This window comes from Leucopleurus acutus (genome assembly GCF_964270905.1).
Source record: "Leucopleurus acutus genome assembly, chromosome: 4".
Classification (NCBI taxonomy): Eukaryota; Metazoa; Chordata; class Mammalia; order Artiodactyla; family Delphinidae; genus Leucopleurus; species Leucopleurus acutus.
This window is the reverse complement of record NC_139146.1, coordinates 33740155-33767867: the sequence shown is the minus strand read 5'-3', so window position 1 is coordinate 33767867 and position 27713 is coordinate 33740155. Positions and strand designations below refer to the sequence as shown.

At 36.5% G+C, this 27713-nt stretch overlaps 1 protein-coding gene across 1 annotated transcript; it reads right to left on the bottom strand.

The window, feature by feature from the left end:
- Positions 1–2110: 2110 nt before the first annotated feature.
- Positions 2111–27713, bottom strand: INTS12 (integrator complex subunit 12; the record flags this gene model as incomplete). The annotated part of the gene is made up of 7 exons (XM_082838109.1): positions 27629–27713; positions 17264–17428; positions 14333–14485; positions 12680–12867; positions 10818–10977; positions 5948–6094; positions 2111–2695 (listed from the first exon to the last, which is right to left on the bottom strand). The coding sequence occupies exons 2-7, from the start codon at positions 17417–17419 to the stop codon at positions 2111–2113; spliced, it is 1389 nt and encodes a 462-aa protein (XP_082694235.1). The 5' UTR covers positions 17420–17428; positions 27629–27713.

Genomic DNA, 27713 nt, shown 5'->3' with positions numbered 1-27713 from the left:
AATATTATTAATATAAAGCTGGCCCCTTTCATCACATGCTCAGTTAAAAAGCCTTGTAGCTCACTTAATGATATGGTAAAATCAAGGTCTAAGAGCTACTTGAGGATAAACTCTAATACCAAATATACCTCTATAAAATACCAAACTGAGTGAGTTATACATTACTAGATGTATGCATCCTACACATACGTGAAGATTCTAAATATGTATTTATACACATAATCTATACAAAGAGCCATGCTCAATAAAAGTTAAATTACTTCCTAAAGTTTTCTAAAGTCTTCTCTGAAATACTATAGAAAGTAAAATAATTGCTTCTCTTTTCAACTCTATTCAGCAGATGTTTTGACTATGATGGGATAAAATTTTCCATTACAGGTGACAATTGCCAATGTACAACTGTCTGCATTATTGCTTCAATTTCTTGTAGGTACTGAGGTTATATTAACTGTTATAGTTGTTGAGATGAACTTGTGTCACACTGTCGTTTTATCCAGTTTAGTCCAAACTGGCCCTGAACTATAAGAAAATAATGATGAATATACATTTTTTTTTTGGTCTTTTGACACTAAAGGGGACTTGGAGTTGATGCCAAATTGATATTTATTCCACAGAAATCTGAGTTTCTCAAAACGAAAACATCTGCAGGCAGATTTTAAACATGTAAATAGATGTTTACTCCACTTTGTAAGCAATGGATTATTTCAATACCGAATCGTAATTTACCATGAATAATTTAGTGCCATTATTTAACAAAGCAGTTTAAAATATCTTTCCTTAAAAAAGACCAAGTTTACTTTAAAAAGCTTTAAATTCACAGAAATCATTTATCAATATATTTTAGAATAATAACATGAGGAAAATATAGGAATTAAGGGAAAGGGTTTGAGATTAGAGGTTTATAGTGAAGTGTTAGTTGCATACATCAAAGCTGAAAGAAAAAGGCTGCTCAGTCTAGTGAATGTAGGAATTTGCTGGACTTCTAGTTTCTGGATGAAATGAGGTATTCATGAAGTATAAAATATATAAAAATGGCTGCTACATTTTGCTATTGCTCTGATCCAGAAAGCCTCATGTCTTCTGTCAGAGTATGTATGTAAAACAAGAGCAGGATAATTTGCTAGCTTGCAAAAAGTCAACAACTCAGACCCTTCATACTTTCTGACTTAATGTACACACACACACTTCAAAAGAATCTCAAGAATTAATCATTATATGGGAGCTTCTTTTATACAAAGTTAACTAAAATTAGGTAAATTGCTGTAATATTTTGGGCAGTAAAAATAAAATCGCCTTTTTTTTTCATGGTATAGGAAGATGCTATCAGTATGTAAACAAATCAGAAATTATCCATCCATAAAGACTCTTGGAATGGGTGTTTTCCTCAAGAATTCTCAGGAATGTGTGTAACCAGGAAAAATCAAAAGTCAACATTTATTAAGCATATACTATGTGCATATGTTACACTGGCAATGTGATGAAACTGGGAAATGTGAGAAAACTATTGCACTCAAAGGGCATGGGGGTTCACAATCTATTGGAAGAGATAAATCCCTAAATAACTGATATGAGGTGACAAATAGGTAAAAACATAATACAGGGATATGAGAAATCAATTATGAAAAATTAATTTTGAAAATGGGGAGATGAAATATTTGGGGGGAGAGGGAGAATCAATTGAAATGAGGCTGGGACTGCCAATGAATATCCAGACTATGGCAGGGCGGGGAGTAGAAAACTTGGGTCATCCCTGGCTCTTTGTAAGGCATCTTATTCAGCAGGATCAATTACTGGGACTTTGCCAGAAGATGAATTTTTAGAAAAAATTCACATATGCTATCAGTCTTCTGGGATTCCAGAAGTTTTCATCGAGAATTAGTCATTCTAATCATTGTTTTCACATACTATGAAAACTGTCAAAATAAAAATGCTAAACAGATTTAAAATAAACATTTCCAAGTTTCATTAACTACTAATTAGCATTTTAAGGTAAGAAATAATAAATTTCATTATGAAGATTTTTATTAAATTATAGTATACTACAGTTTATGTCTTAATAATAAGATTTTAATCTTTAGGGTAATATGATATAAAAACCTACTTGGCCACATTACTTCTTGAGTTTCTTTTGGGCAGCCTTCTTCTTGACCATCTGTAATCGCTTCATGGCATTGAGTTGTGATTCTTGTGAAGTTGGACCTTTAAGGGATGCTGAGGGAGAGCTGCTTGATTCTGAAGTGGTTTTGTTAGTGGTACTTCCACTAGGCCCTGATGTCCCACTATTTCCATTCCCACTTAGTTGGCTGCTGCTTCCTGGAACCAAACTACTTGGACTGGGAAGACCTACTTTGCTAACATTGTCACAACTAACTGAGCGACTAAGGCCAGTTTTGCCCAAAGTTAGAGGTGGAGGTGGTTTCAGTGGTACAGTGGGTGAAGTGCTGTTACTGGAACCTATTTTGGAACCTATTCCACCTTTGGATGATGTTGCCAGACCAGTCAAACCCACGGGCTTCTGGTTAGCTGATGAGGTAGCAGGTTTCCCGCTATTGTTTTGGGTTGTTGAACTCAATTTTGCTGTGGATGGACCAGCAGAAGAAGTTTTGGCTGCAAAAGCTGCCCATCCAGTTAGGCCACTAGTTGCTGAAGAGGAAACACTGGTACTAGAAGAATTTCCTGAAACAACCGTGGATGCCTAAAAAACATAATATAAATATTAGAGCCAAGTGTAATTAACACCTAATATAATATTCTTAAATATATAACAAGTTTAATGGTTAAGACGTTTTATACAAAAATGATCTGGGAAATTTAAAGCATAGCACCAAAATTAAGTTCTGCTAAACTGATCTGAAAAAACACATACAAGAAAACCTATCCATAGCTAATGGGTGCTACCATTTATAAAGCAGAAATTATGGGATGTCATATTCTTCTTCTAATCACTGCGGAAAAAAATATATGGGAATTCCTTTTTGAGGACTGCTCCTAGATTTGGTTACAAACCATATCAGAAAATCAGATTTAATGCTTTAACTTGTTTTTCACCCAGAAAGGTTACTATTTAGCTCAGTAAAACATCTAATTCTTTAGGCTTTGCTCCAAATGACTTGTGGATCATTTCAAAAACAGAATCCACTCTTAATGGACAAAAATGCTCACGCCCAGGATATGTAGGAGATGTCTGAGATGAAGAGATTCACTCAATAAATATTGAGTGAATACATAAGATTTTGAACCTATTTTTAAAACTCCCCCGCAAATTTTGAGCAAATAGCTACTGCATTGCAAAATATATACAGATACACCATGTTAACTACTTGGAATTGTACAACTCTAAAGGTCGAAATATACTAAGAAGGTCTCATGACTTTATTTTCACAATTTGTCCATGTTTCCACTGAAACTATCACAAAGAGATCCCTGCTTCTGTATAACATTTTTAATCAACTGCCTCATAAGCTGCATAGTGACATTTTGGGTATGCCTGACTCACTCCCAGATGTATTTCTTAAAGGTATAACACTTCAATTTCTCTAATTAACTTCCTTGGCCAGTCAAAAGCTAACAGTGATACCAATGTCGCTACATAAATATTGTTCTTATTCATATGAGAACAATTTTTTTCACCTTAACGTTTAGGGAAAAATGCACTTTGTTCAAATTAATTATGGACTGAATTTCTCATTGGCACTTTTTCTACCTTCATATTCTTGAGATTCACAAAAGTGTTAAATACGTAAAAGGTAAAGTCTTACAAATAGTATCTTACTTTAAAATATGGTAGTTATCGTGCTTAAAATATACTCAGTTATATTTTAGAATTGAACTCTGAATGAGTTGAGAAAAACGTTTTTAGTTCTTACAAAGTAGCCGTCAATACTGTCTGCATTAAACATTTTAAACCAATGTGAAAAATAATGTAAACAGAGTTCTCTGAGGTCTTTATCAGAGGAGGGTCCAGATTATTGTTCACATACTCCAAAAAACGATAGGATTTTTTTTTTTTTTTTTTTGCCATACTTGGGCCTCTCACTGTTGGCAGCCTCTCCCGTTGCAGAGCACAGGCTCCCGATGCACAGGCTCAGCGGCCATGGCTCACGGGCCCAGCCGCTCCACGGCATGTGGGATCTTCCCAGACCGGAGCACGAACCCGTGACCCCTGCATTGGTAGGCGGACTCTCAACCACTGTGCCACCAGGGAAGCCCCGATAGGAATTTTTACAGTAACATCATACAATGACTATCTCATAAGGTTATGCAAAGAAGATAAACTTTACATCAATTACAAGTTCCTAGAGATATGCATATAGGTAATGAAAAAAAGTTAGTCAAGGAAGCAAAAGGACACAGGTGTAGCAAACTTTTAATTTTCAGTGATGAAAGATCTGATTTTTTCCTTTTCTTTATATTAAACATAAAACTGCCTGCTATAGGGCTAAATGATCTTTCAACAAACTTCACAAAAGAAAACCCATCTGAAGTAATCAAAAAGACCAACACTTATGAAGTACAAAGCAAGTTCTGTGTGTATGGCATTTTATTTGAATGGTTTGCTGTTACTGGTATTGCTTTTCAACTGAATGACAGATGGCTTATAATACTATCAGGATGCACAAAAGTAAAATAACACAAACAACGGAGACCAAGTAATTTCTTACTATTCCAGTGCAGAAAATAAATTTCACAATTGTTCTCAACTAAAAATATTTTCTTGCCTATTATCCTAGTTAGAAAGCTATTTTTAAATTGCTTTTTATATATAAATGGGAACAATTTTTTTCATAGTAAAAATTTATTATATTTTATCATAAAAACGTCAAAACCTCTTCTTAATCAGAACAAACATGACAGCCAAGGCCTTAATTTATTTGCTGTAAAATAATTTCATATTGGTTTCCTAAAAATAAACTTTAGTAGTAACAGGTTAGTATAAAAAGCTACCTAAAAGTGATTTAAGTATAGAATATAGCAACTCTAATTACTTTCAATAAGTTATTCTTACTTCTATTCTAGCTCACCAAGTTTCTATGTGACAAATCAATAATGGATATCCCTTGGATATCAGCTCTTCCCTGGTAAATTAAATTAAAAATGATCTGCAAATAAAATTATCAGTATCCTTCTCAGAGTATTTTATACTCATATTCTTTATCATCAAACCAATGTTCTTGATCTTTGCTACTTACAGCCACTTGGACAAGGTAACAGCTTTAGAATTTTCTGGGGTTAACCTTTGAGAATTTGGGGCTAACATTTTTTTCTTCCATCTTTAAAATTCCATCTTCTGCTTAAAATTGGAATGTGAAACTCAATAAAAGCATTCTTTTTGTTATAAAATTAGATTAGAAAAATATTTTATTCCATGATATCAAAATGCCAGAATATTAATAATAATGTAGCATGATATCAAGGATGAAAATCTAGGAATGAGAAAGGTGATACTCTCACTAGATAATCTGGCTCCTTAGTATAAGAGAGGGCCGATTCATGGGGAAAATTCATGATAATAATAGAAAAAAATAAGACAAAGAAGAAAACTTCAATAGCCAATAAGCAGGAAGAAGAAAGCTATGGGGCCAATCAGCACAAGTAATGTGAGGAGCAAAACTACTGCTACTGAGGACAAAGGTATTTAGGATTTAAACCAAATTCCCAATTGGAGAGAAGTGGCTGACTACATAGGAATGGTAAAGAATGTTATCTTGGAATGCTCACAAACAGCTCCTAATCACCATAAAAAGAGAAACAGCAGAGCTCAAGATTAAATAATTACATAAATGTTCTCTTTCTACTTAATGTTAATAGTAATGTAGTCTTAATGTGGTCTTAATTTCCAACATATGGCCATTTAGTATACAAAGTTTCACATTATTTTTTTTCCCAAGTAACTATTAAGTCAACTAAATTTAAATCCAATCTTAGATAAAAATGGAATATACTATACCTTGACTTCTGATCTCTTAAATGCTAGAAAAGTTAACTCTTGCTTGAGTTTAGTTTCTGGTTTCTTAACCAATGGATCTTTAACAGCAGGAGCTACAGAAACAACTGTGGGGGCTGGTTTCTGTGGTGGTTTCTGAGTTTTTTGAGCCTGCAAAAATCAGTGTTAAGATTAAATTAGCTACAAAATCTTAGTTAAATGCACAGAAAGACAATAAAATCTATCACAGGACTCCTCATTGAATTGAAATACAGATGAACATTAAAAAAATATTGTGATGACACTGAAAATATAGATACTTCGACAAATTATTTGTATCATCATATTAATTAATGGTTTTATAGATTTTATTAGTTTCTAAACAGTAAAGATAATACAAAACTTTAAAAATTATCCAGATTAGGGTTAATCAAATGTCATTTTGACAAAACCAAATTGATAAAAAGAAAAAGAAAAAAAAAATCACATAAGCATTTTCAGTTTTATTTTGACCAAAAATTGACTTTTCCTTTATTTTATATTAGGTACTTTACTAAACTCTCTTGTGAACTCTAATCATTTTTCAGTTTGTTCTTTAGTGTTCTCCAGCTAGATAATATTAACTATATAAACAGTATAGTGCAGTGTTTGAGAGGACAGTCTTTGGAGTCAAACAGAACTAGAATCAAAACCCAGCTCAACTACTTCCCTAGCTATGTTACCTCAAGTAAAATATGTAAATCTCTAGAAGTTTCATTTTCATTTGCAAAATGGGGATAATATCTTGTTTCAAAGGTGGGTTATGAGAATGAATTGTGATTACGTAAGCCTTTACATAGTGTCTGGCACATATTAAGTGCAGACAATAATAGTTACTATTTATTCATTATCATTATTTACAAAAGGTAAGAAAACTGAATCTGAAAGAACCCATCTCTACGGGATGGGTAAAGATGCTCCCTGCCATTCCATCGTCCTTGACAATCCTAATAAGGCCATGCAAGACAATACCAGAAAATTTATTAATAATGTGTTCTCATTTCTGGAAATTTGAATGCAGCTGTTTTATCTCTGTTTAGACTTTCTTGTGCTGTGGTTTGCCATACAATATAATTTTCAGCCTTAAGTCTCAATTCATCCCATTTTTTATATTACATACTTTCCACATGAAAGTACACCTAATTTCAGACATCACTTATAAAGCAACACTCAGATCAAGAGTATTATTAAGGATGCTGTTAGATATCTATGATAAAAATATCTCTTACGACCAAGAAAGATTATCTTACCCTCTACTGCAAACCACGTTATGAAATGTAGCCTTCAGAGTAAATCAGAAATACATGGTTCCATACCCATGGCTTTCAATCTGATACTTCCCTCTATGCACATCAGTAGATGTGGTGAGACTCTGAAGACCCACCTAACTTGTATGCTTTAGCAGATGAAGATTCATTACAGTGAAGCCCAGAAAGAACCTCTGCCTAGGAGATCATGTTTGGATCTTTTTCTGCTTCCTCTATTTCACCTAGCCATCTTAGAAGCTGAGTAAGAAATACCCAAAACCCTTTGTCCTTCGCTGGTAATACTAGTTTAGGGAACTAGGATATTATCACTGACTCAGTGTTGCTCAACAAAGGCACTATAATTTTTCATTGGGTGACTGACTCACATAGTGCAGAATATATGACATTCACCACTCAAGGCGATAGTTGCCAGTATGGCAGCAATCAAAATTACCGTGTATTTCTATTACTGCTGAGTAGGAGTGTGTTACCACCTTAGATTGAGAACCACTGCAGTAAGTCATGAGTCTTTCACCTAGTGCTGGGGCAAAACCCATTACCTGGTAGACAGAAAATTACAAAACAAAAGAATAATCTTGGACCCTGCCACCCACCATTCTTAACTCTTGTCTTCCCGTCTTCCTATAATAATGTGTACTGCAGAACCTGCCCTAGTTAAGAAATTAGTGCAAGGAGAAAGGGGATATAAGATGTTATTTATGGTATCCTTGAGATATCTTGGACCAATAACCAATGCAAATATATATGAGAACATCACTGAAAGCAATTATAGTAAGAATGACTGGATTTAGCATCCCCACCATTTCCAAATTTCTTTCTCTCACTAAACATTGTGTTTACCAGATCCTAATCTTCAGGCTCACTTCAGATCACATCTTTTGGTATTTCTCCAGGTCCACTCTTGGTGTATCTAATCATGTTCTGACATTAGTCATGGCCTCTTATTCAGCACTTGACTCTTGGACATACAGACTGAACTTACTGACTGCAGATTTCTGGTGCAAATCTATATTTCCTCCATTTATGTATCTTAAAATGAGAACAACAGAATGTGGGATGTGTCCAGTCCTGAGCTTTGCTCTGGTGCTTTGCCAGTGAATGAGACTAGGTCTTAATGACAAATTAATTAGACATTTAATTTGCAAAGTTGATAAAGAATAAAAGGTTTCCCAGATGAGGAGAAGCTGAGAAGCAGGACATATGGGAACACGAAAAGTTCACCACATACTCAGGGAATGAACCATTTGGTCTGGCATGGCCACAGTATGTGGGTGTATATGATGAAGTGGTGGGAGAGAAGGATACAAAGGTAGAGTTGGGTCAAAGAGAGAAGGTCCATACATCCACCCTAACAAGGAAAACTTCATCATATAGGTAATTGAGAGCCACTGGGCACACTTAAACAGATAAAGTTAGATAATTACTTTAGAAGAATATTCTAACTGCAGTGTGTAAAGTGGACTGAAGGAGCTAAAGCAATAGACAAGAAATGAGGGGGTCCGTGGGACAGGGTAACAAAAGTGAAATGAACAGATTTGTGAAATACATAAGAGGTAGAATTAACAACTTTGGTAAACAAAGGGATGTGGAATTAAGAGAGGCATCAAGGATAATGTTTTCTAGTTCAGGCAACTGAGGAAAAATTGAGTGGAGAAGAAAACAATTTTAATTTTAATAACATTGAACTTAAAGTAACTGTAGGATATCTGGTCAGCTGCCAAAATTCATTCCAGGAAGAGGGTTAGAACTATAAATATAGACCTGGTGTAAACTAAGTCACAAAATATAAGGGAGTAAAAACTTAGGAGAGAACGGTACTTACTTTATTAAGAGACTTACAATAAAATAATAATAAACTTTGAAGCTATACTAAAGAAAGATTACTGTCACAAATTATTTATTTTGACTACCAATTCTTAGTGACTACTTGTGTCAAGGCACTGGAATGCACTGTTGTGCTCACCCGTAATTACTTCGGTTGAGGTCCTGGGGGGCTAGTTTAAGTAATAAACTAAATAAAAATCAGACTGAGCAGAGAACAATTGTATCATGTCAAAGAAATTTCCCATTACAAACAGAAAGTATAAATGCTACTGAAATGTTACTACTTTTCATAGGAATAAAACATAATCTATTTCTGATTTGAGTGATTAAAAAGTAAAGTAGGTATCTTGATTTTTTTTTTCTTACTTTTAACTAAGTACTTCTAACTTTAAAAAGATATATTTGGTCAGAAAAATTTATGTAGAAACTCACTTGGTTAACAATATGAGAACTCTTCTATCAAGAGTCCCTAATCTTCTGGAGAAAACTACAATTTGAAATGATACATGCACTCACTATGTTCACAGCAGCACTATTTACAATAGCCAAGACATGGAAGCAACCTAAATGTCCACTGACAGACGAATGGATAAAGAAGATGTGGTATATTTATACAATGGAATATTCCTCAGCCATAAAAAGAATGAAATAATGCCATCTGTGGCAACACGGATGGACCTAGAGATTATCATACTAAGTGAAAGAAAAAGACAAATACAATATGATATCATATGTGGAATCTAAAATGTGACACAATTGAACTTATTTATGAAACAGAAACAGACTCACAGAAAACCGACTTGTGGTTACCAAGGAGGTGGGAGAGGTGGGGGAGGGATGGATTGGAAGTTTGGAATTAGCATATGGAAACTATTATATACAGAATGAGTAAACAAGGTCCTACTGTATAGCACAGGGATATTCAATATCCTGAATCACTTTGTTGTATACCAGCAACTAACATAACATAAATCAACTATACTTCAATAAAAAATAAAATTAAAAAAAAAAAACAAAAAGAGAGTCCCTAATCTAAGGCAGGGGAGGGAGGATGGGGGAAGCAAACAAGTCACTGAAGTAAATAACAACTTGATTTCTTTAAAAGGAAGATGATAACATTCATCCATCTACTATTTAAATAAATTAGAAAACTATCCAATATAACAAATGAAAACATGTTTCAGTACGAAATTAAAGACAGTTATGTTTGTGAGCAGTAAACTGAGAAAGTACTGGGGAATATAGGATAAATGGTCACTTGAAGACAATGAGAAAGAAAGACTGAGGAACAGAGAGAGAAACACAGGAGGAAAGACAGAGATGCACATACAAATACTGCCTCTGTACACAGTTTGTAAGTTTGGTGGTTTACACTCACTCAGGAATAGATATTTCTAATATTTCCTTACCAGACTCAGCAGAGTCTGGGGCTTTGTATCTCACCACTTTCCACAGTGCTTTGTAGTATTTCTAAATGTTTATAAATACACTGACATACCAGTAAGGAATATTTGTATTTTGTGGGTCTCCAATTCTGATTTTTATAATAGAACAAGTTAAAAGCTGAGCAGAGAAAAATGCATATACATGGTCTGGTCCATTTAGGCATAGACACAAAAATCGCACATATACACAAACATTTAAATCATCAGCTTATAAGATTTTTTTTCAATAACATAAATGTTCAAATTTTTATCTTAAAAAGCACATATCAACAAAAAAATTGACAGAGATTGTTTAAAATAGAGAAAAATGATTCCTACCATTCTTTTCATTTGTCTGGTACACCGGGCACAATACCACACAAGGCGAGGGTCATTCACTTCCTTGTCTGTCACCTGCGGCTTATGGCAATCTTGGTGGTAGAGATTATGGCATTCCTGACATTCTACTAATTGATTACCAGATGCCACTGTCATTTGCCTAAGAAAGTATACCATTAAATATTACATTTATTTGAATGCAACAATTTAAAGCCATTTTAGGGTTGTTCTGGTAAAGTCTGATAAATTAAAGAGGGTAAAAACCCCAGAAAAGCCAAAGAGCAAAGTAATGAATCCCAACATTGTAGCCTGCACAAACAATTCATTTCTTTTAAAGGTTATGCTCAGCCATTAAGAAATGTATAAGATGACTTAAAGACTAAATTTGGCTATATTCTCCTTGTCATTTCTCATTGCAATTTTTTTCTTTCTCCCAGAAGGTACACAGTAGACTTTGGCTAGTCCTCCAACAGTCTCATAACATCTTCTTTGTACCTCTATTAAATTCCTTTATATTTGCTGCCTACATATTGTTCTATCTTCTTCATTAACATTTGAGTTGCCTAAAGTTAGAAACTGGACCTAATTAACTATAGGGCCTAGCACATTACTGCGCAGACATAGGGTGTTCAATAAATAAATGTCTTAACTAAATAGAATGCAGTAATATGTGTATCAAAAAAGTATAAATTCCAACAGCAACAGCCTTAGACTTGATCATAACAAGTCTCCTTACGGAGGGTTACAATTACTAGTCCTTTCCCCCTTATTACTTTACCATTTACTTCTTTATATAAAAATGATAACTCTTATAGTAGATAAAAGTTGAAATAAACAAATATATGTTAAAACAATGAAGCTCTAACGAAATGATCCTATTCAGAAGTACATTAACTGATTCTCTATAAGGTTCACAAAAGTTTATAGGTATGCACTCAGTCCCAATGCACCAGAATTTAACATTTTCATGAAGAAAACAGCAACAAAGGTGGTAATTTTTTCTGTTGTGCTAGGCAATGAAAGTCATTAACAATTAAAGACATAGCTCCTGACATCAAGGAGTTCAAAATCTAATTATTCTGATTTTTAAGATGCATCTTCTACTAAGCAGAATTATCTATGTTTTTATAATTATGAATCCATGTTTCAAAACAACACTCAGAATAACCTACATGATCCATTAATTTCATTTCCATTATCCTTAGGAAAAGATTTAATGGTATTTTAGAAAATGATATATAACCATTTACTTTATAAATACTATCAACACTTCAGGAAAAAAAAAGCAACATAGTCTTCTTAAACAGAAAGATGAGGAGCTTCCCTGGTGGCGCAGTGGTTGAGAGTCCGCCTGCCAATGCAGGGGACACGGGTTCGTGCCCCGGTCAGGGAAGATCCCACATGCTGCGGAGCAGCTGGGCCCGTGAGCCATGGCCGCTCAGCCTGCGCGTCCGGAGCCTGTGCTCCACAACGGGAGAGGCCACACAGTGAGAGGCCCGCATACCGCAAAAAAAAAAAAAAAAAAAAAAAAAGAAAGGTGAAAATAATTAAGTCTGCTGAACAGACTCTTTCTCACTAAAAAATAAAGCAATAATTGCTTTCCCTCTAGAAGCCAAGAACGCAGAAAATATTACTACAACATAACTGATTAAAGATGCCTGTCAAGAATATAAAATTTTGACAATTTTTAAGACACTAAATTGCCATATGGGAGGTTCATCTACTTATCGATCTACTTATCTCCTACCCACCTCCAAATTATAAAAACAAAATAAAAAAAACACCCAACAATTGGTCTTTTTTTTTTAAGTTGTTTGCTCTTTACAAAGACACAAAAGAATCTGTGGCAAGGTACAACTAACCTACAAACAACACAGGCCAATCCCATCTCCATGGCAAAATCATCAGCACTGGTCTCCTCAAAGCTGGAAAGGTCAGTCATAGCTAAATCCTTGCTGGTTTGGACAGTAATGGGAGAGGACCGTGTCTCTGGTTTCTCCAATCTAGGTTTCTTTGGAATATCAACTCCTTCAGTGATGTCTGATTTCATCTATAAAAAGCACCCAATCAGAAAGTAACACATTAGAATAAACTTTAAATCACTGAGAGATGTGATAGACATCTATCACATCTATCACAAGATAAGATAGACAGTGTGCAATGACCAAGTCCACTCAACAGATATTTTCACACAGTTAGGGAGAGATGTACACACTAAAGACCTGGAGAACATTTATAATAAATTCATAATCAGTATGTTAAAAAGACTCCAACAAGGTAGAAATAAATAAATCAGAACAGTTTAGCATGCATCTGTATTTCTCTTTGTACGCTTTTATCCATTAAAGAATCCTGGAAGTTCAGTGGATTTACTTACAGTGCCCTCCCAACCCCCCATTGGATGCTTTGAATTGAGAAACCATAGTACTACTAAGGCTATTTTTAAGGCTATTTTAAAATTTTAAATAATGAAGTAGTGATAGTTAATGTATATTGAAAAGAAGTAAATAATGAACTTCTACCAGTCGTTCAGGCTTAACACATTGCCATACTTGCTTCAAACATCCACTATGTCTAATAATGTTGAAGATGTACCCATCCTATTACATCCACTTATAGGTATACATCCTATAGAAACTACCACCATGTGGGCAAAGACATATGTATAAAGCAGCTCACTGAAACCCCACTGTAATAGAGGAAAAGGAGAAATAAGCTAACTGCTCATCAGCGGGGGAATGGATTAACTGGTTTATTTATAGAATTAATATTCCACATGTTAGCTGAAAGAAATGTTCAAATCTACATGTATCAACATAGGTAAATTTCAAAAGCACATTGCTGAGTGGAAAAAGTTGCTAAAAGATATATATGAGATATATATATGGAAAATAGAGATATATTTTCTAAATATTGGCTATTCATAAACTATATTATATTGTTTTCTGTGCTTTTAAATTTATATAAAAACAATGCAATATAGTTTATGAATAGCCAATATTTAGAAAAAAGTATGAAAACACCCCACCTTAAGGGCAGGGGTAGTAAAAGTTTTTTTAAATGTATTTTTTACTAAGTGCTAAAATCCTAATAATTATGTGCAGAAATCATTCAAAATAGACAATCCAAGAGTTATCTGTATCTGTTATCTGTAACCCTGTTAAGGTACACCATTCTGTAACAAATTTCATGTTTAGTCATTTACATCTTTATTCTTTCCTCGCCATCTTTTCTTTTCAACAACAGTTCCATCTAGAATACTTGAGTTATACATGAAATTAGTACATCTTCTAGCGCTCAAATATTTATTGACAACGACTTCAGTAAATGGTTTTAAAATATTTCTAAATTTTAATTTCAAAAAACCAATATCCATAATTATCAAAATATATTTACTGAGTGGTTATTATGTACTTTTACCCACTATTATATACAAAAAGTAAGCACAGAACGTTTTCTGGCCTATAAACTGATTGATTCATTGACTGATTTACTAGAGTAAAATAAAATCTTACTTTATCAGCAGGTCTCTTTTCACCTTCCTTCTTTACCTTTTCAGTTGTTAGGACCTTGCCATTATTATTGCCAGAAGGAAGAGTGGATGATGTTTTGGGCTCTTGCTTAATGGAAACAGTTTTTGTGCTTGAAATTTTGGGTGGTTCCACATCCTATAGGTGAAATTAAAAAGATACCCATGATTAAATATTCAGACTATCTAATATACTATTAAAAAACATCATAAATCTAAACAACTATCAGTTAAAAATTAAGACATCATGTAGCGACCAATGTGTTGCCTTCTTCTTTAAACAACTTTATTGAGGAATAACTGATATACAAACTGCACCTAGTTAAAGTGTAAAACTGGATATGTTTCGCTCTATGGTTTCACGACAATCAATATAAGGAACATATCCATCATCTCACAAAGTGTCCTGGTTGCCCTTTGTAATCACTCTTAGAGGTAGACATCCTAGAAAAACTTCACTCTTAGAGGTAGACATCCTAGAAAAACTAAGCCACCCAGTCTCAGGCAACCACATATCTGCTTTCTGCAACTATAGATTAGTTTGCATTTCCTAGAAATTTTCATAAATGGAATCATGCAGTATATACTCTTTTTTTCTGGCTTCTTTCACTCAGCAATATTTATTTTGAGATTCATCAATGTTGTTGAGTGTAGCAAAAGTTCATTTCTTTTGTTGCTGAATAGTACTCATTGAACAAATACACCATGATTTGTTTATTCATTTACCTATTAATGGACATTTGGGTTGTTTCCAGTTTGGCCTATTACGAATACAGATATTATGAACATTCAGGTACAAATCTTTATATGGACATACACTTCCATTTCTCTAGAATAAACACGTAGGAGTGGAATGTCTGGATCACATGGTAGGTTTATGCTTAACTTTTTATGAAACTGCCAAACCATGTTCCAAAGTGGTATACCATTTTACATTTCCATCAGGAGTATATGAGAGTCCCAGTTCCTTCACATCCTCATATCCTCACCAATGCTTGGTATGGCTAATCTTTTTAATTTTAGACATTTTAATAGGTATGTAGTGGCATATCACTGTAGATTTAATTTCCATTTCCCTAATGGCTAATGGTGTTAAACATTTTTTTCAAGTGCTTATTTGCCACACATTTATCTTCTTTGCTAAAGCATTTGTTAAATTATTGAGTATAAAGAGATCTTCATAGATTCTGGATACAAGTCCTTTATCAGATACATCATTTGCAAACCTTTTCTCTCAGTCTGTGGCTTATCTTTCCCTTCTGTTTTAAACTTGCAATCTTTGTTATTTTTACTCTTTGATATGTATATATATTTGTTATCTGTTGCTGTTAAAAGAAAGCTTATGCATATAGTAGCTCCTTGGAATTATCCCCAGTTGATAATGTTTATAAGCACACCACTGCTTCTAGGTGATTCTCACACAATTCTAGAGATGGAAATGTCCAGTTAAAGACTAAAATTAAATGAATCTGTGTTTTAAAAACCCCTAACAGAGTATTTTCTCTAAACTGACCATGAGAAGTCATTTCCAGTTAGAAACCTAAGGGCAGGAGGCTTTTTAATTGTAACAAACTTCTTATGTACTTTAACAGATGAAATTCCTCCTGTTTTAGAATCTCAAAATACTGCTTCTTTAGTAATAACAGGAATTTCCTGTTTGGCCTATATCCATACTCAGAGCAGAATGAATTTGTTAGTATATTTTGTTGAGTTTTATTAATTTGGTTGGCTTGAGCTCTTTGAACCTACCAGAATGAGAATGGTGAAAGAAATGAAGTCACAATGGCTTTACTACTCAAAAGACAATAAAAAGGTTTGAGAATACTAGAGGTAGCTTTCAAAGAAGGCTGGGAGCAAAATATCACTGATCACTTGGACACTGAGTCTGGGACTTGGCCCTGTCTTGAGTTTGAGATTCTGGATTAGACTGAGCTAGCCGTGTAGTTCTGTCCTCTCCTTCTCAGTTTGGTATCTAGGTGTTCATAGACCTGGGTGACACGAAGTTTCAAGGCTAGAGCTTTAGAATGGTTTGAAAGAATGTCTTAGGTATTAGAGATCTAATAAGAGCTATCATTCACTAAAAGTCTATTATGTACCAGGTAGACACTGCACTAGGTGGCTGACATACTTTATCTCTTTTAATTTTCACAACTTTGTAAGGTAGTTCTTATTATCCTCATTTTAATAATAAAGAAACAGAGGCTGGGTGAAATGAAGTTACTATGTACCTCAATTTCCTTACTGTAAAATAAAAATAAATAATACCTATCTCAAAGGATAATTACCACAATTAAAATTAATGATAAACATATACCACTGAGAAAAGTACCTAGGACACAGTAAATGTTCAAGATATGTTATCTATCACCACACTAGTAAGAGGTAAGCTGGGATTTAAAACTGGTTTGTCTGGTTCCAAAATGTATATTCTTTTCACATAAAGCTGCTTGGTCACTTTGTTATTATTATGGGAGCTACACAGTTCTCACATTTCATCTATACCTCCTTTATTCCTTACATTATCCTATACATATTTAATTCACTTCATTGCAAAATCCCTGTCCTTTTATTTTTCGCCCCTAAAACATTAGAGAATAATTATAACACAGGTTACGGTTTCATTCAACAGCTTAAAAAAATACTCTGATCATAAGGAATTAGAAACTGAAATATATCTTAAGTGGGTTTCTATAGGAATAAAGTAGTAGAACTGAATATCCCCCACTCCCAGCTAACTTCTCTATATAGTGTAACAGTTCTCTGAAAGCTTGAAGGAAGAAAAGAACACTATAAATTTCTTCATTCCACAAGAAAAGATTATTTGGCAGAGAGATTGTTTCGAGACGTTCTAAATGTTAACACTGTTCTACTACAGGCTTTACAAAACTTCCTCCAAGCTTTTTATCCAGGTAGGTACCTTTTGAGATGGACGGTAACTTGAATCAATGCCCCGAGCCAAAGATTCATCAAGTAGTGCTTTTAGCTTTTCAGCAGAATCCTTACTCTTTGAATGTAAGAAGCCTAGTGCTTTCAAAAAAATGGGATCAAGTTCCAAGTTCACAGTAGCAGCCATTGCAAACACCTGAAGTAAAAAAAGAGGAAAGTAATTTACAGACAACGGGTAATTATCTGTCAAAGTTTTTCTTGTTCTTTTGTTTATAATAGGTAATACTGTGCACCTGATACAAAATTCAAACTGTCCAAAAGGTTATTACGGATAAAAGTAAATTTTCTTCCTTTCTCTAACTGGCATTATCTAGTTCTTTTCTCCTGAAGCAAGAATGTTACCAGTTTTCTCTGTATCCATATCCTTGGCAAAATTTTAAATCCAGATAAGCTCCTCCCTGCCACAGAGCCCCTTCCTAACACCTGGCTGCCTTGGGTCTTTGTTGCTGCGCACGGGCTTTCTCTAGTTGCATTGAGCAGGGGCTACTCTTCCTTGTGGTGCGCGGGCTTCTCATTGTGGTGGCTTCTTTTGTTGCAGAGCATGGGCTGTAGGCGCGAGGGCTTCAGTAGTTGTGGCTTGCAGGCTCAGTAGTTGTGGCTCGCTGGCTTAGTTGCTCTGCGGCATGTAGGGATCTTCCCAGACCAGGGGGCTCGAACCCGTAACCCCTGCATTGGCAGGCGGATTCTTAACCACTGCGCCACCAGGGAAGTCCCCTAACACCATTTTAAAATAATACACATAATTCAGTACACAGGAACTTGATGTGTTTAGGTCAAGTTTAGTATATGTCAAAATTTCTTCTTCTCAAACCTTATTTTATTTTTTTTTTTTTGCGGTAGGCGGGCCTTTCACTGCTGTGGCCTCTCCCGTTGCGGAGCACAGGCTCCGGACGCGCAGGCTCAGCGGCCATGGCTCACGGGCCCATCCGCTCCGCGGCATGTGGGATCTTCCCGGACCGGGGCACGAACCTGTGTCCCCTGCATCGGCAGGCGGACTCTCAACCACTGCGCCACCAGGGAAGCCCGCAAACCTTATTTTCACAAAAAAAAAAAAAAAAAAAAGAAAAGAAAAAGATTGGGGGAAGGGTGTCACTGGAGGACAATGGTTAGAGGACGTATTAAGCAATAAGCTTTAAAGGTCCGTGCTGAAACTTTTACCTCAACTATCTTTTTTTTGCCTCCTTAGTCCTCAGCCCCAATTCTGAGTGCCTCAGAAAACATACTAATGATAATCTTATTGCATCACATTTAGATTGTGGTATCTCATGCATTAACCTGTTTTTGAGAAGCAAGGTGTCTAAGAAATAGTGCCAAACCATATATATATATATATATATATATGGATCTCCCATAGGGCCTATGATATTCTCTGTGTCCTAAGGAACTGAAAAAATAGTGAAGATATACGTCAAAGACTTAGAAATTCTAAAACATTAAAACGTTTTGTTTTCAGCTAATACCAATGCTATCATCATGTTGTTCTACTTCCGGTGTTACTTTTCAAATATTTCTCCAGGCAAGGAATTATTAAAATAAAAATGTATACTTTGTGTTCAATCCTTTGATCAACATTCTAGGGCTTGAAATTGTCTTCTATCCCGGAGGTTAATATAATAATGCAACAAACTTGCTAGAGTTAAGGATCTGTCAGCAATTCCACAGTAATCTCTCATTTTCAGGGGGTTATAAAGCCATTAAAACTTGCTGTAGGGCTTCCCTGGTGGCGCAGTGGTTTAGAGTCCGCCTGCCGATGCAGGGGACACAGGTTCGTGCCCCGGTCCGGGAAGATCCCACATGCCGCGGAGCGGCTGGGCCCGTGAGCCATTGCCGCTGAGCCTGCGCGTCCGGAGCCTGTGCTCTGCAACGGGAGAGGCCACAGCAGTGAGAGGCCGGCGTACCGCAAAAAAAAAAAAAAAAAAAACTTGCCGTAGATTGAATCTTGGCATATGAAAGTTCAGCCTGAAAGTAGATTTTGTTTGTTCCTTCCCCATCCACTTCCCCCCTAATATTTCTCCAACTCTCACAGGAAACACACACACACACACACACACACACACACACACACACCTCACTAGCCTTTTTTTTTTTTAAGTTTTAAACAAGGTATTAGATATTTATCTGATAGCCACAAAATTATTCTCAAATTCTGTGCTCTACTCAATCACCCATGAGAAGCGGTCTAAAGGCCAATACTAAAAGAAAAATAATCTACCTCAAACAGTTATAAATTGGTAAAAATTTAATAAAAATTGAGAAGCAACCTCTCTCACTTCCTAAGATTGTATTATTACATACATCATCTATATATAATGATAGGTACAGAAAGGTGGGGGTTTTTTTGTTTTAAATTTACTCATGAGGCTGGTCATCATATACATTCTGAGGAGAAGAGTTCCTCATTAAAATGTCCATGATGAAAAGGAGTAAAGCTGCCACTCCTGAGTGCACAAGGGAACACAACCTAGTCTTTCTACTGACCTAACTTTTTTGGTTAGCTAGAGAGCTAACAATCTGTATTATGAGGTACTGAAAATGAAACTTAGAAGAATCCTTTTAATATACTAGAAAAACCGTTACTTGAAATTTCTATGCTGAAAATTAGAAGCCAAGTATTTATGGTTATGTATTTCCATAATCACAGATAAAAGGTTTACATTACAGATTAGGTGAGAAGAGTCAGCACCTAGATTAGGAGACCAGACCACAGATCACGTCATCAACACCAATTTGGAGTCAGTTCTTTTTATATGATCCTGCAATTATAAAACTGAACAGACTTTATACCCCTGCCCTAAATTACTAACATATTCCTCTAGCCAGTGGTCTCCACAGTGGAATACAGAGAAAAAAAATGTTAGAATTTCTTTTTTATTTTTAATCTTTTATTAAAAAAGCTATTAATATACATAGTGATAGCAGTATATGCATATAATTGGCAACTAAATACACATATAAGGAAGTGAGCTCAATTTTTTTACTCATGGAATGAATGATGAGAATACTTTGTAGACCAATACTTTAGCCTTTCTAGCAACTTCCAGTTTCCCTTTCCCTATTATATATACATAGTGGCTGCTTTAAGGTACAAACTTACCTTCCCCTTGAAAATCCCTCCAGCACTCATTCAGCTCAGCCCTTCCCCCTCTCCACATTAACTTCATTGCTAGTTGCCCGTCGTCTTCTAGCCCCTACTCATTACCAACATATTCCCCTATATTTTCCATTTTTTTCTCGAGCAGTCCTTTTATCGCTTTACCTTTACTATCCCCACTCATCCACACAGACATCCCCTGTTTTACAGCCTTCTCCCAAGTAATGAGTTGTTCCTACTCAAAGAGCAAAGAGCAATACTCCATATCGCTGCTTTTGGAAAAATATTCCACGATTACCATTTATCAACATCTTCTCTTGAAATCCACACCTGCATCTTCATTGCTGCTATGTACAGAACATTTGCACCAAGCTCATCTTTTCCTCTCCCCCTGCCATCATCTTTGGTAATTTTAGCATATATATTGATGTTCTTCTCCAACATCCTGCACTAGTTTTATTTAGATCTTCAACCTCAAGGAGCTTCATCTTCAGCCACTGAAACCTGAAACTTGACACAAGTATTCTGCTTGACTACAGTCAATTCTCCTTTTTAACTACAATCTTCCATCACTCTATCTCTTTTACTGCTTTGACCCAGGAGCCTCCTCAGGGTACCAAGTCAATCTTTCTTTCTTTTAAAAATTGATTTACTCCCATTCGTCTATCCTTTGAATTTATAGAGACCTCCACTTTCTTGGTCCCTCTTCTTTCTCCTTACTGGCACCTTCTTGACAGAACATCTTTTCCTTGTCCAACAGAAGAAACAGGAGTTGGGCCTAAAATAAAACACTCATGGTTATGTGTTTTATCCTTTATATTTTAGTTTTCTATCTTCCTTTCCCTCTCCCTTTTCTATTGCCTTCTCCAGTTTCTACTACTTCTCCTTTCTTACCAGCAAACGCACATACAGCAGTCCCCCTATTACCTGTGGTTTCACTTTCTGATATTTTAGTTACCTGCAGTTGGAAAATACTGAATAGAAAATTCCAGAAATAAACAATTCATAAGTTTTAAATTGCATGCCATTTTGAGTACTATGATGAAATCTCATGCCAGCTCCTTAGCTCAGTCCATCCTGCTTGGGATGTGAATCATCCATTTGTCCAGTGAATCCCGTCTGTTAGTCACTAGCCAGCTCAGTTATCAGATTGACTGTCATGGTATTGCAGTGCTTGTGTTCAGGTCACCTTATTATTATTTATTTAATGCTCCCAAAGAGCCAGAGTAGTGATGCGTGCTATTCAGATATGCCAAAGAAGTTGCAAAGTGCTTCCTCTAAGTGAAAAAGTGAAAGTTTTAAACTTAATAAGAAAAAAACTGTATGCTCATATGCTGAGGTTGCTAAAATTTATGGTAAGAACGAGTCTTCTATCTGTGAAATTGTGAAGAAGGAAAATTTGTGCTAGTTTTGCTGTCGTACCTCAGAGTGCAAAAGTTATAGCCACAGTGCATAAGTGCTTAGTTAGAATGGAAAAGGCATTAAATTTGTGGATGGAGGACATGAACAGTATATGTTCCAACTGACAGCAATATGTTGGGCCAGAAAACATTGAACATCTACAAAAACTTCAGCAAGAGATCCCCTGAAATGAGTGACACCACGCCATTTACTGCAAGTAAAGGATGGTTACACAGATTCAGGAATAGGTTTAGACTGAAAAATATAAAAATTACTGGAGAGGCTGTGTCTGCCAACGAAGAAGCCACTGCCACATTTCTGGCAGAGTTGAAGAACCTGAGGAGAGAGACCATGTTCACATAACTTTTATTATAATATGTTGTTATAATCATTCTACTTTATTATTAGTTATTGTTGTTAATCTCTTACTGTGCCTAATTTATTCATAAAACTTTATCACAGGTATGTATGTATAGGAAAAAACCCAGTATATATAGGGTTTGGTACTATCCATGGTTTCAGGCATCCACTGGGAGTCTTGGAACATATCCCACATGGATAAGGGGGGACTACTGAATAGTGAAAGAAATTTATTTCCTGCTACTGAAGTCCTAAAGAGGTCAGCAACTGTGTAAATTTGTCACTTTATCTCCTTTATTATTTCCAAGAATATTTTCCAGGAGTTACACCAAATCATGTTACTTCTATATAGTTCTTTCCTGTATATTCTAAAACTCATGATCAAAATAGATTGTAAAAGAGCTTTCTTATTGTGGATTAGAATTCTAGAAAACAAAGTCCTAGGTGTGTGTAGATATAGATACAAATATATACAGAAATTTAATGCTTTAAATGTAGATTTAATTTCAAATCTAGATGTTGCTTTAAAAAAAGAAGAATGCAGAAAACTAATAATAATCACCACTTTTAAAAATGTCAATGGCCTAGGAAGGTGGCAATAGTGGTGTTGGTGGGAACAAAGTCTTAGCTCACATTAGGAGTTAAGGCTTATATAACTTAGTTATATACAGTAAATGTATATAAGTAACACAGAAATTCCTACTTCTAAATAATCATCTTTTTTCTCCATCCTTTTTATCCTTTATGGTCCAGCCTTTCAAAGACTCTCTTTTAGCACTCTAAGCATCCTTGTCCCATAGTTCTACAGTTTCTTCTACTTTATAGTCATCCATCCTATTTACCTTCTCCCTGCCTGCACCCAAAATCTAAGTGCAGCTGAGAGGAATACATACACTCTGTATCTTCAGAGTCACTAATCCCACCTAGGCACTCAACACAACTTAGCAATCCTATCATGTTTCTCTGGTCAACTCATTTCCCCACTTTCTGCAAAGACCAGTCACATTTTCTCCATTTTCCTTGAAACTGCTTCTCTATCTTAGTAGATGTCCTCATCTACTTCACAGAGAAAACAGAAACTGTCAGAGAGGAACTAAATCAACTTTATGACACATCTACAAATATACCTGCTCCAATCCTTTCCTCTTTCCCACCTTTCAAATAAGAGGGTGGCTCTCCATGTAATGCCACCTATGCCTGGAACCTATCTTTTTCCTCCCCCCTGAAACCTTGAGCTATGAACTATTCCTCTGTCTTCTCCGCCACTCACAAACCTCCCTCCCCCGGCCTCTTTCTTTCTACTGGCATCTTTTCATTGACCTTTAAATATCTTCTATCCTATCTTCTTCATTTTATAGCAAAACTTCTCCTACATTTTATACTTTTTCTTCACTCCTTCTGCTTATATAGCATTTCCTGCAATTTGGCCTTTGTGCCACCATACCATGGAAATATTTTCACCAAAGTATTCACAGCCTTAGTCAGGTAAGTATAATAAATACTATTTTTTCCTCCTACTTCTTTCTTGGTCTTCTTTGTAGATTCCTCAAAAATCTTGAGGAATCAAAAATGAGTTGCTCAAGATTAGGTTCTGGGTCTCTTCTTTCACTCTACACCTTCTTCTCAAAATGTCCCCTTTGGATCAGCAGCAACAGGCATCATCTGGAAACCTGTTAGGAATTCAAACTCTCGGTCTCCACAACCATAGCTACTAATGAAAACACTCTGGGAGTGAGGCCCAGAAATTTGCATTAAATCTTCCAGATGGTTCTGATCTACTCTAAACGTTTCAGAATTACTGCCCTAGACAATTTGACCTATACCCTTTTGCCAGTAATTATATATTTATCTCTCCAGCCCATGCATCTCTTCCAAGATTCGACTGCCAGCTTGACTTGGATATCTCACTGGTGCCGCCTATTCAACATGCCCCTAACAGAGCCACTCATAAACTCTTCTCTCAAGCAGTTCTTCCCCTAATCTTCCCTTTCTCAAATGATACTTATCCCATTGCTCCAGCCAGAAACCTGAGAATCAGCTTTAACTCCTTCCACTTCAACTCCTGCCTCCCATTCAATCACCAAACCTCTTATATATATTTCAAATTCATCTAACTTTTTCAATCCTTATTACCACACCCTAGACCAAGCTACCATCATGCAGCTATTATCTGGCCCACTGTAAGAGCTTAATCAGAACCCCACAATTGGGACTTCCCTGGAGGCATACTGGTTAAGAATCCACCTGCCAATGCAGGGACATGAGTTCGAGCCCTGGTCCAGGAAGATCCCACATGCCATGGAGCAACTAAGCCCCTGCACCACAGCTCACGAGCCTGCACTCTAGAGCCCGTGAGCCACAACTACTGAGCCCACGTGTCACAACTACTGAAGCCCGCGCTCTGCAACAAGAGAAGCCACTGCAATGCGAAGCCCGTGCACTGCAAAGAGTAGCCCCTGCTCGCTGCAACTAGAGAAAGCCCGCGCCAACAACAAAGACCCAATGCAGCCAAAGAAAAAAAAAAAGAAAAAATTCAAAATCACTCTTGCGCCTTTCCAAATATTTTTATATCATCCACTTGCTTAAAATACTCCTTTTCACTTCTTACTGTCCAAAGGTTAAAGAACAAGATTCTTAAAAAGGTCTCTAATGCCCTACATGATCTGGTAATACATGTAAAGCAGTTACAACAGTATCTAGCACAGAGTACAATTGCTCATTAAATGTTACTTAGTATCTCAAGCTATTCCCACTTTCTGTTGTAACCACATGACTTATTTCAAATCTTTCAACATATACTCTTTCTTATCCCAGCTCTTTAGTAGAAGGCGTCCCTTGCCTCATCTTATTCACCCTTCTCGTCTCAATTTTTTTCTGTACATTCCCCTAACAAAATAAGGAGTCTTACTGTTATATGGTCCTAAAACATCCTGTATTTACAAGTCATAGCTATTACACTGTTAATTGTGTAAACAGGGTTTGTCTTTCTCACTAGAACGTAGGTTCCATGAGGGCCAGCACTGACCTTACCTACTGCTGTAATCCCTGTTTGTAGCAGAGTGCCTGGCAGATAGCAGGCACTCAGTAAATGCTGGCCAAGTGAATACATGTTATTCACTTTCTCTTTCAAAAATCTTCCTCCTCCACGAGTAATACTCAGCTTTCCTGGTTTTCTTTTTCTATCTCTGGCTACTCTTTCTCTGGGTCATCTTTTCATCCCCATTGCTCTTGGTATTGCCCAAGTATCTATTCTTGTCTATTTTCTTTAGTTCTGCTACCAATTTCTTCCGTGGTAATCTTATATATATCATGTTTTCAACTTGATTTCACATGTTTATCCCCATTCCAATCTCTATTAAGCTCAAACCCCACAATTCCAACTGCTTAGTAAACATGTGTACCTGGTTGCCTTAATGGTATGTCAAATTCGGTTATGATTGAAATTGAGATTATGAATATCTTCCCCCAAAAGTTCCCTGTCCTGCACTTTCTTTCAATAAATGACACACTCTCCATTAATCGGGTCTGAGGCCTAAATCTCTGCCTCACTGAGTCCTCCCCAATTCCTTATATCTAAACAATCTGCAGGCCTTTCCTGTGAATTCTGACTCTGCAACGTTTCTCACATCTATTCCTGTTTTTCATTTCCACAGTTACTATTCAGATTCAGGTCGTTATTTGCCTTTTGTACTATAGCAACAATCTAGTTATTCTTGACTTCAACACTGCTGCCATATTAATGTTGCTGCAACACATTTTTTTCTTCCTTCTTTCCTTTCTTCCTTTTTTCATTTTTTTTCCTCAAAAATTAAGGCTTCCCACTGCCTTTAAAATAAAGCCGAATTTCTTGGCCTACCATTTAAAAAGATTCAGTAACTGGCACAAAAACTTTAATTCTTCATCCCCAGACCTTCTGTAGTGCAGAGCCATTAGCTGGGCTTGCTAATTCTACTCATTTTTTCTGACAAGCTTATAACCCATTTTTATATTTCCAAATGCTATCAAGTCCCAGTTCAAATACTCCTTCTCATGAGAACTTTACTCACAGCTACTGTGTTCCTCTCTACACCCTATACAACTAATCTTGTCCTCCTAGGATATCTCAAAATGCATTCTCATGGTACTGGAACTTTCTACCTTGAACCACACTCTTTTTTTGTACATTTGTATATTCTCTATAACACTCTGAGTACTTTAAGGGGAGAGGCTCTCTTTTTTGCCTACCCCTTCGCTATTTTGCAAAGTACCACAAAATAATGGCTTTGGAATTAATAGAGATCAAAGTATAAAGGTCTTTCCTCTTCTTCTACACAACTCTAATCATGTCCAAAATCTCTTCACAAAAAGCAATAAAAAAGAAATTCTAAGCCATCCCCACCTAACTGCCCCGCCCCACAAACCCTCAAACATCAAAAAAAGAAAAGCAATACAAAACAAAAACACCTCTTTCATGACTGGGGACTGGTACAATGTCCCTATCTGCAATACTCTCTTCCCAATCCTTCATCCGATTTAAATTCATTAATCCCACTAGACTGTAAACTCCACGCAAGCAGGGACTTGTTTTATTCAGTTATATACCTAGTGCTTGGAACTTCACAGATTCTCAAAAGTATTTGTAGAGTGAATGAACTAGGTTTCGTTTAAATGTCACTTTCTAGGGCTTCTGTGATTTCTCCAACCCAAATTGGGTACTCATATATAAATATATTCTTTCCTCTAGATCTCATTTCCCACCTTATATGCGAATCTTAAAAGAAGTCTAAAGTTGATCATCTGCATGTGAACGAAATGAAGGAAATCGACCCTGTTCACGCAGAGTGCAATATTAGGGTTGCCATCACATAACGGCTCTAGAAAGCTTTTCTCTTTATGTCTTTGCAAGCTCTTGCAACCCATTCTAATAAACAACCTTTTAAAGATGCTGCCCTTTTCATTCCCTCACTGAGTTCTTGGCCCTGGATTACACTGAAACCTTAGGCATACGTCCGGAAACATAAGGGAAGCGGAAAGACCCTGATTCCAAACCAACCAAGTGATAGTGAATCTGAAGAGCGACCAGAGACACTCAGACAAGGACTGCCAATCTTTTTTGATCAAAGTCATAACACACCCAAGGCCTAGCACAGGGGAAGGTCCTTGACAAGTGAGCTCGAGAGAAGGTGAGAGGCCGACAGAGGGAGCCGTCGAGAGAAGTCGCCAAAACCTTCCGAGGAAGGTCGGAGACAGGGTTCCAAGGACCTAGTCCCTGGGGCTGTGCCCCCGGTCCGCGTGCCCCAGCCCGCCACAACCTCCGAGGAAGCACTACCCTCACTTAAGGGGTGAGCAGTCATCCTGGGCACTCGACCGCCTGCAAATTACGAGGTGTCCCCACAGGGAGCGAGGAAACTAAGACCGCACGGAACTACTCTCCCACCTCGCCCCTCGCAAAAGTCTTGAGCCTCCCAGAGTCGACTGGGAGCCGGTGAGCTGGTAACAACTCACCGCTCCGCCCCGCTGCCCCGTCAGTTCCCGGTGGCCTCACGAACCGCTCCCGGCAGCAGCCGGCTCCGAGAGCGGAAAAACAAAG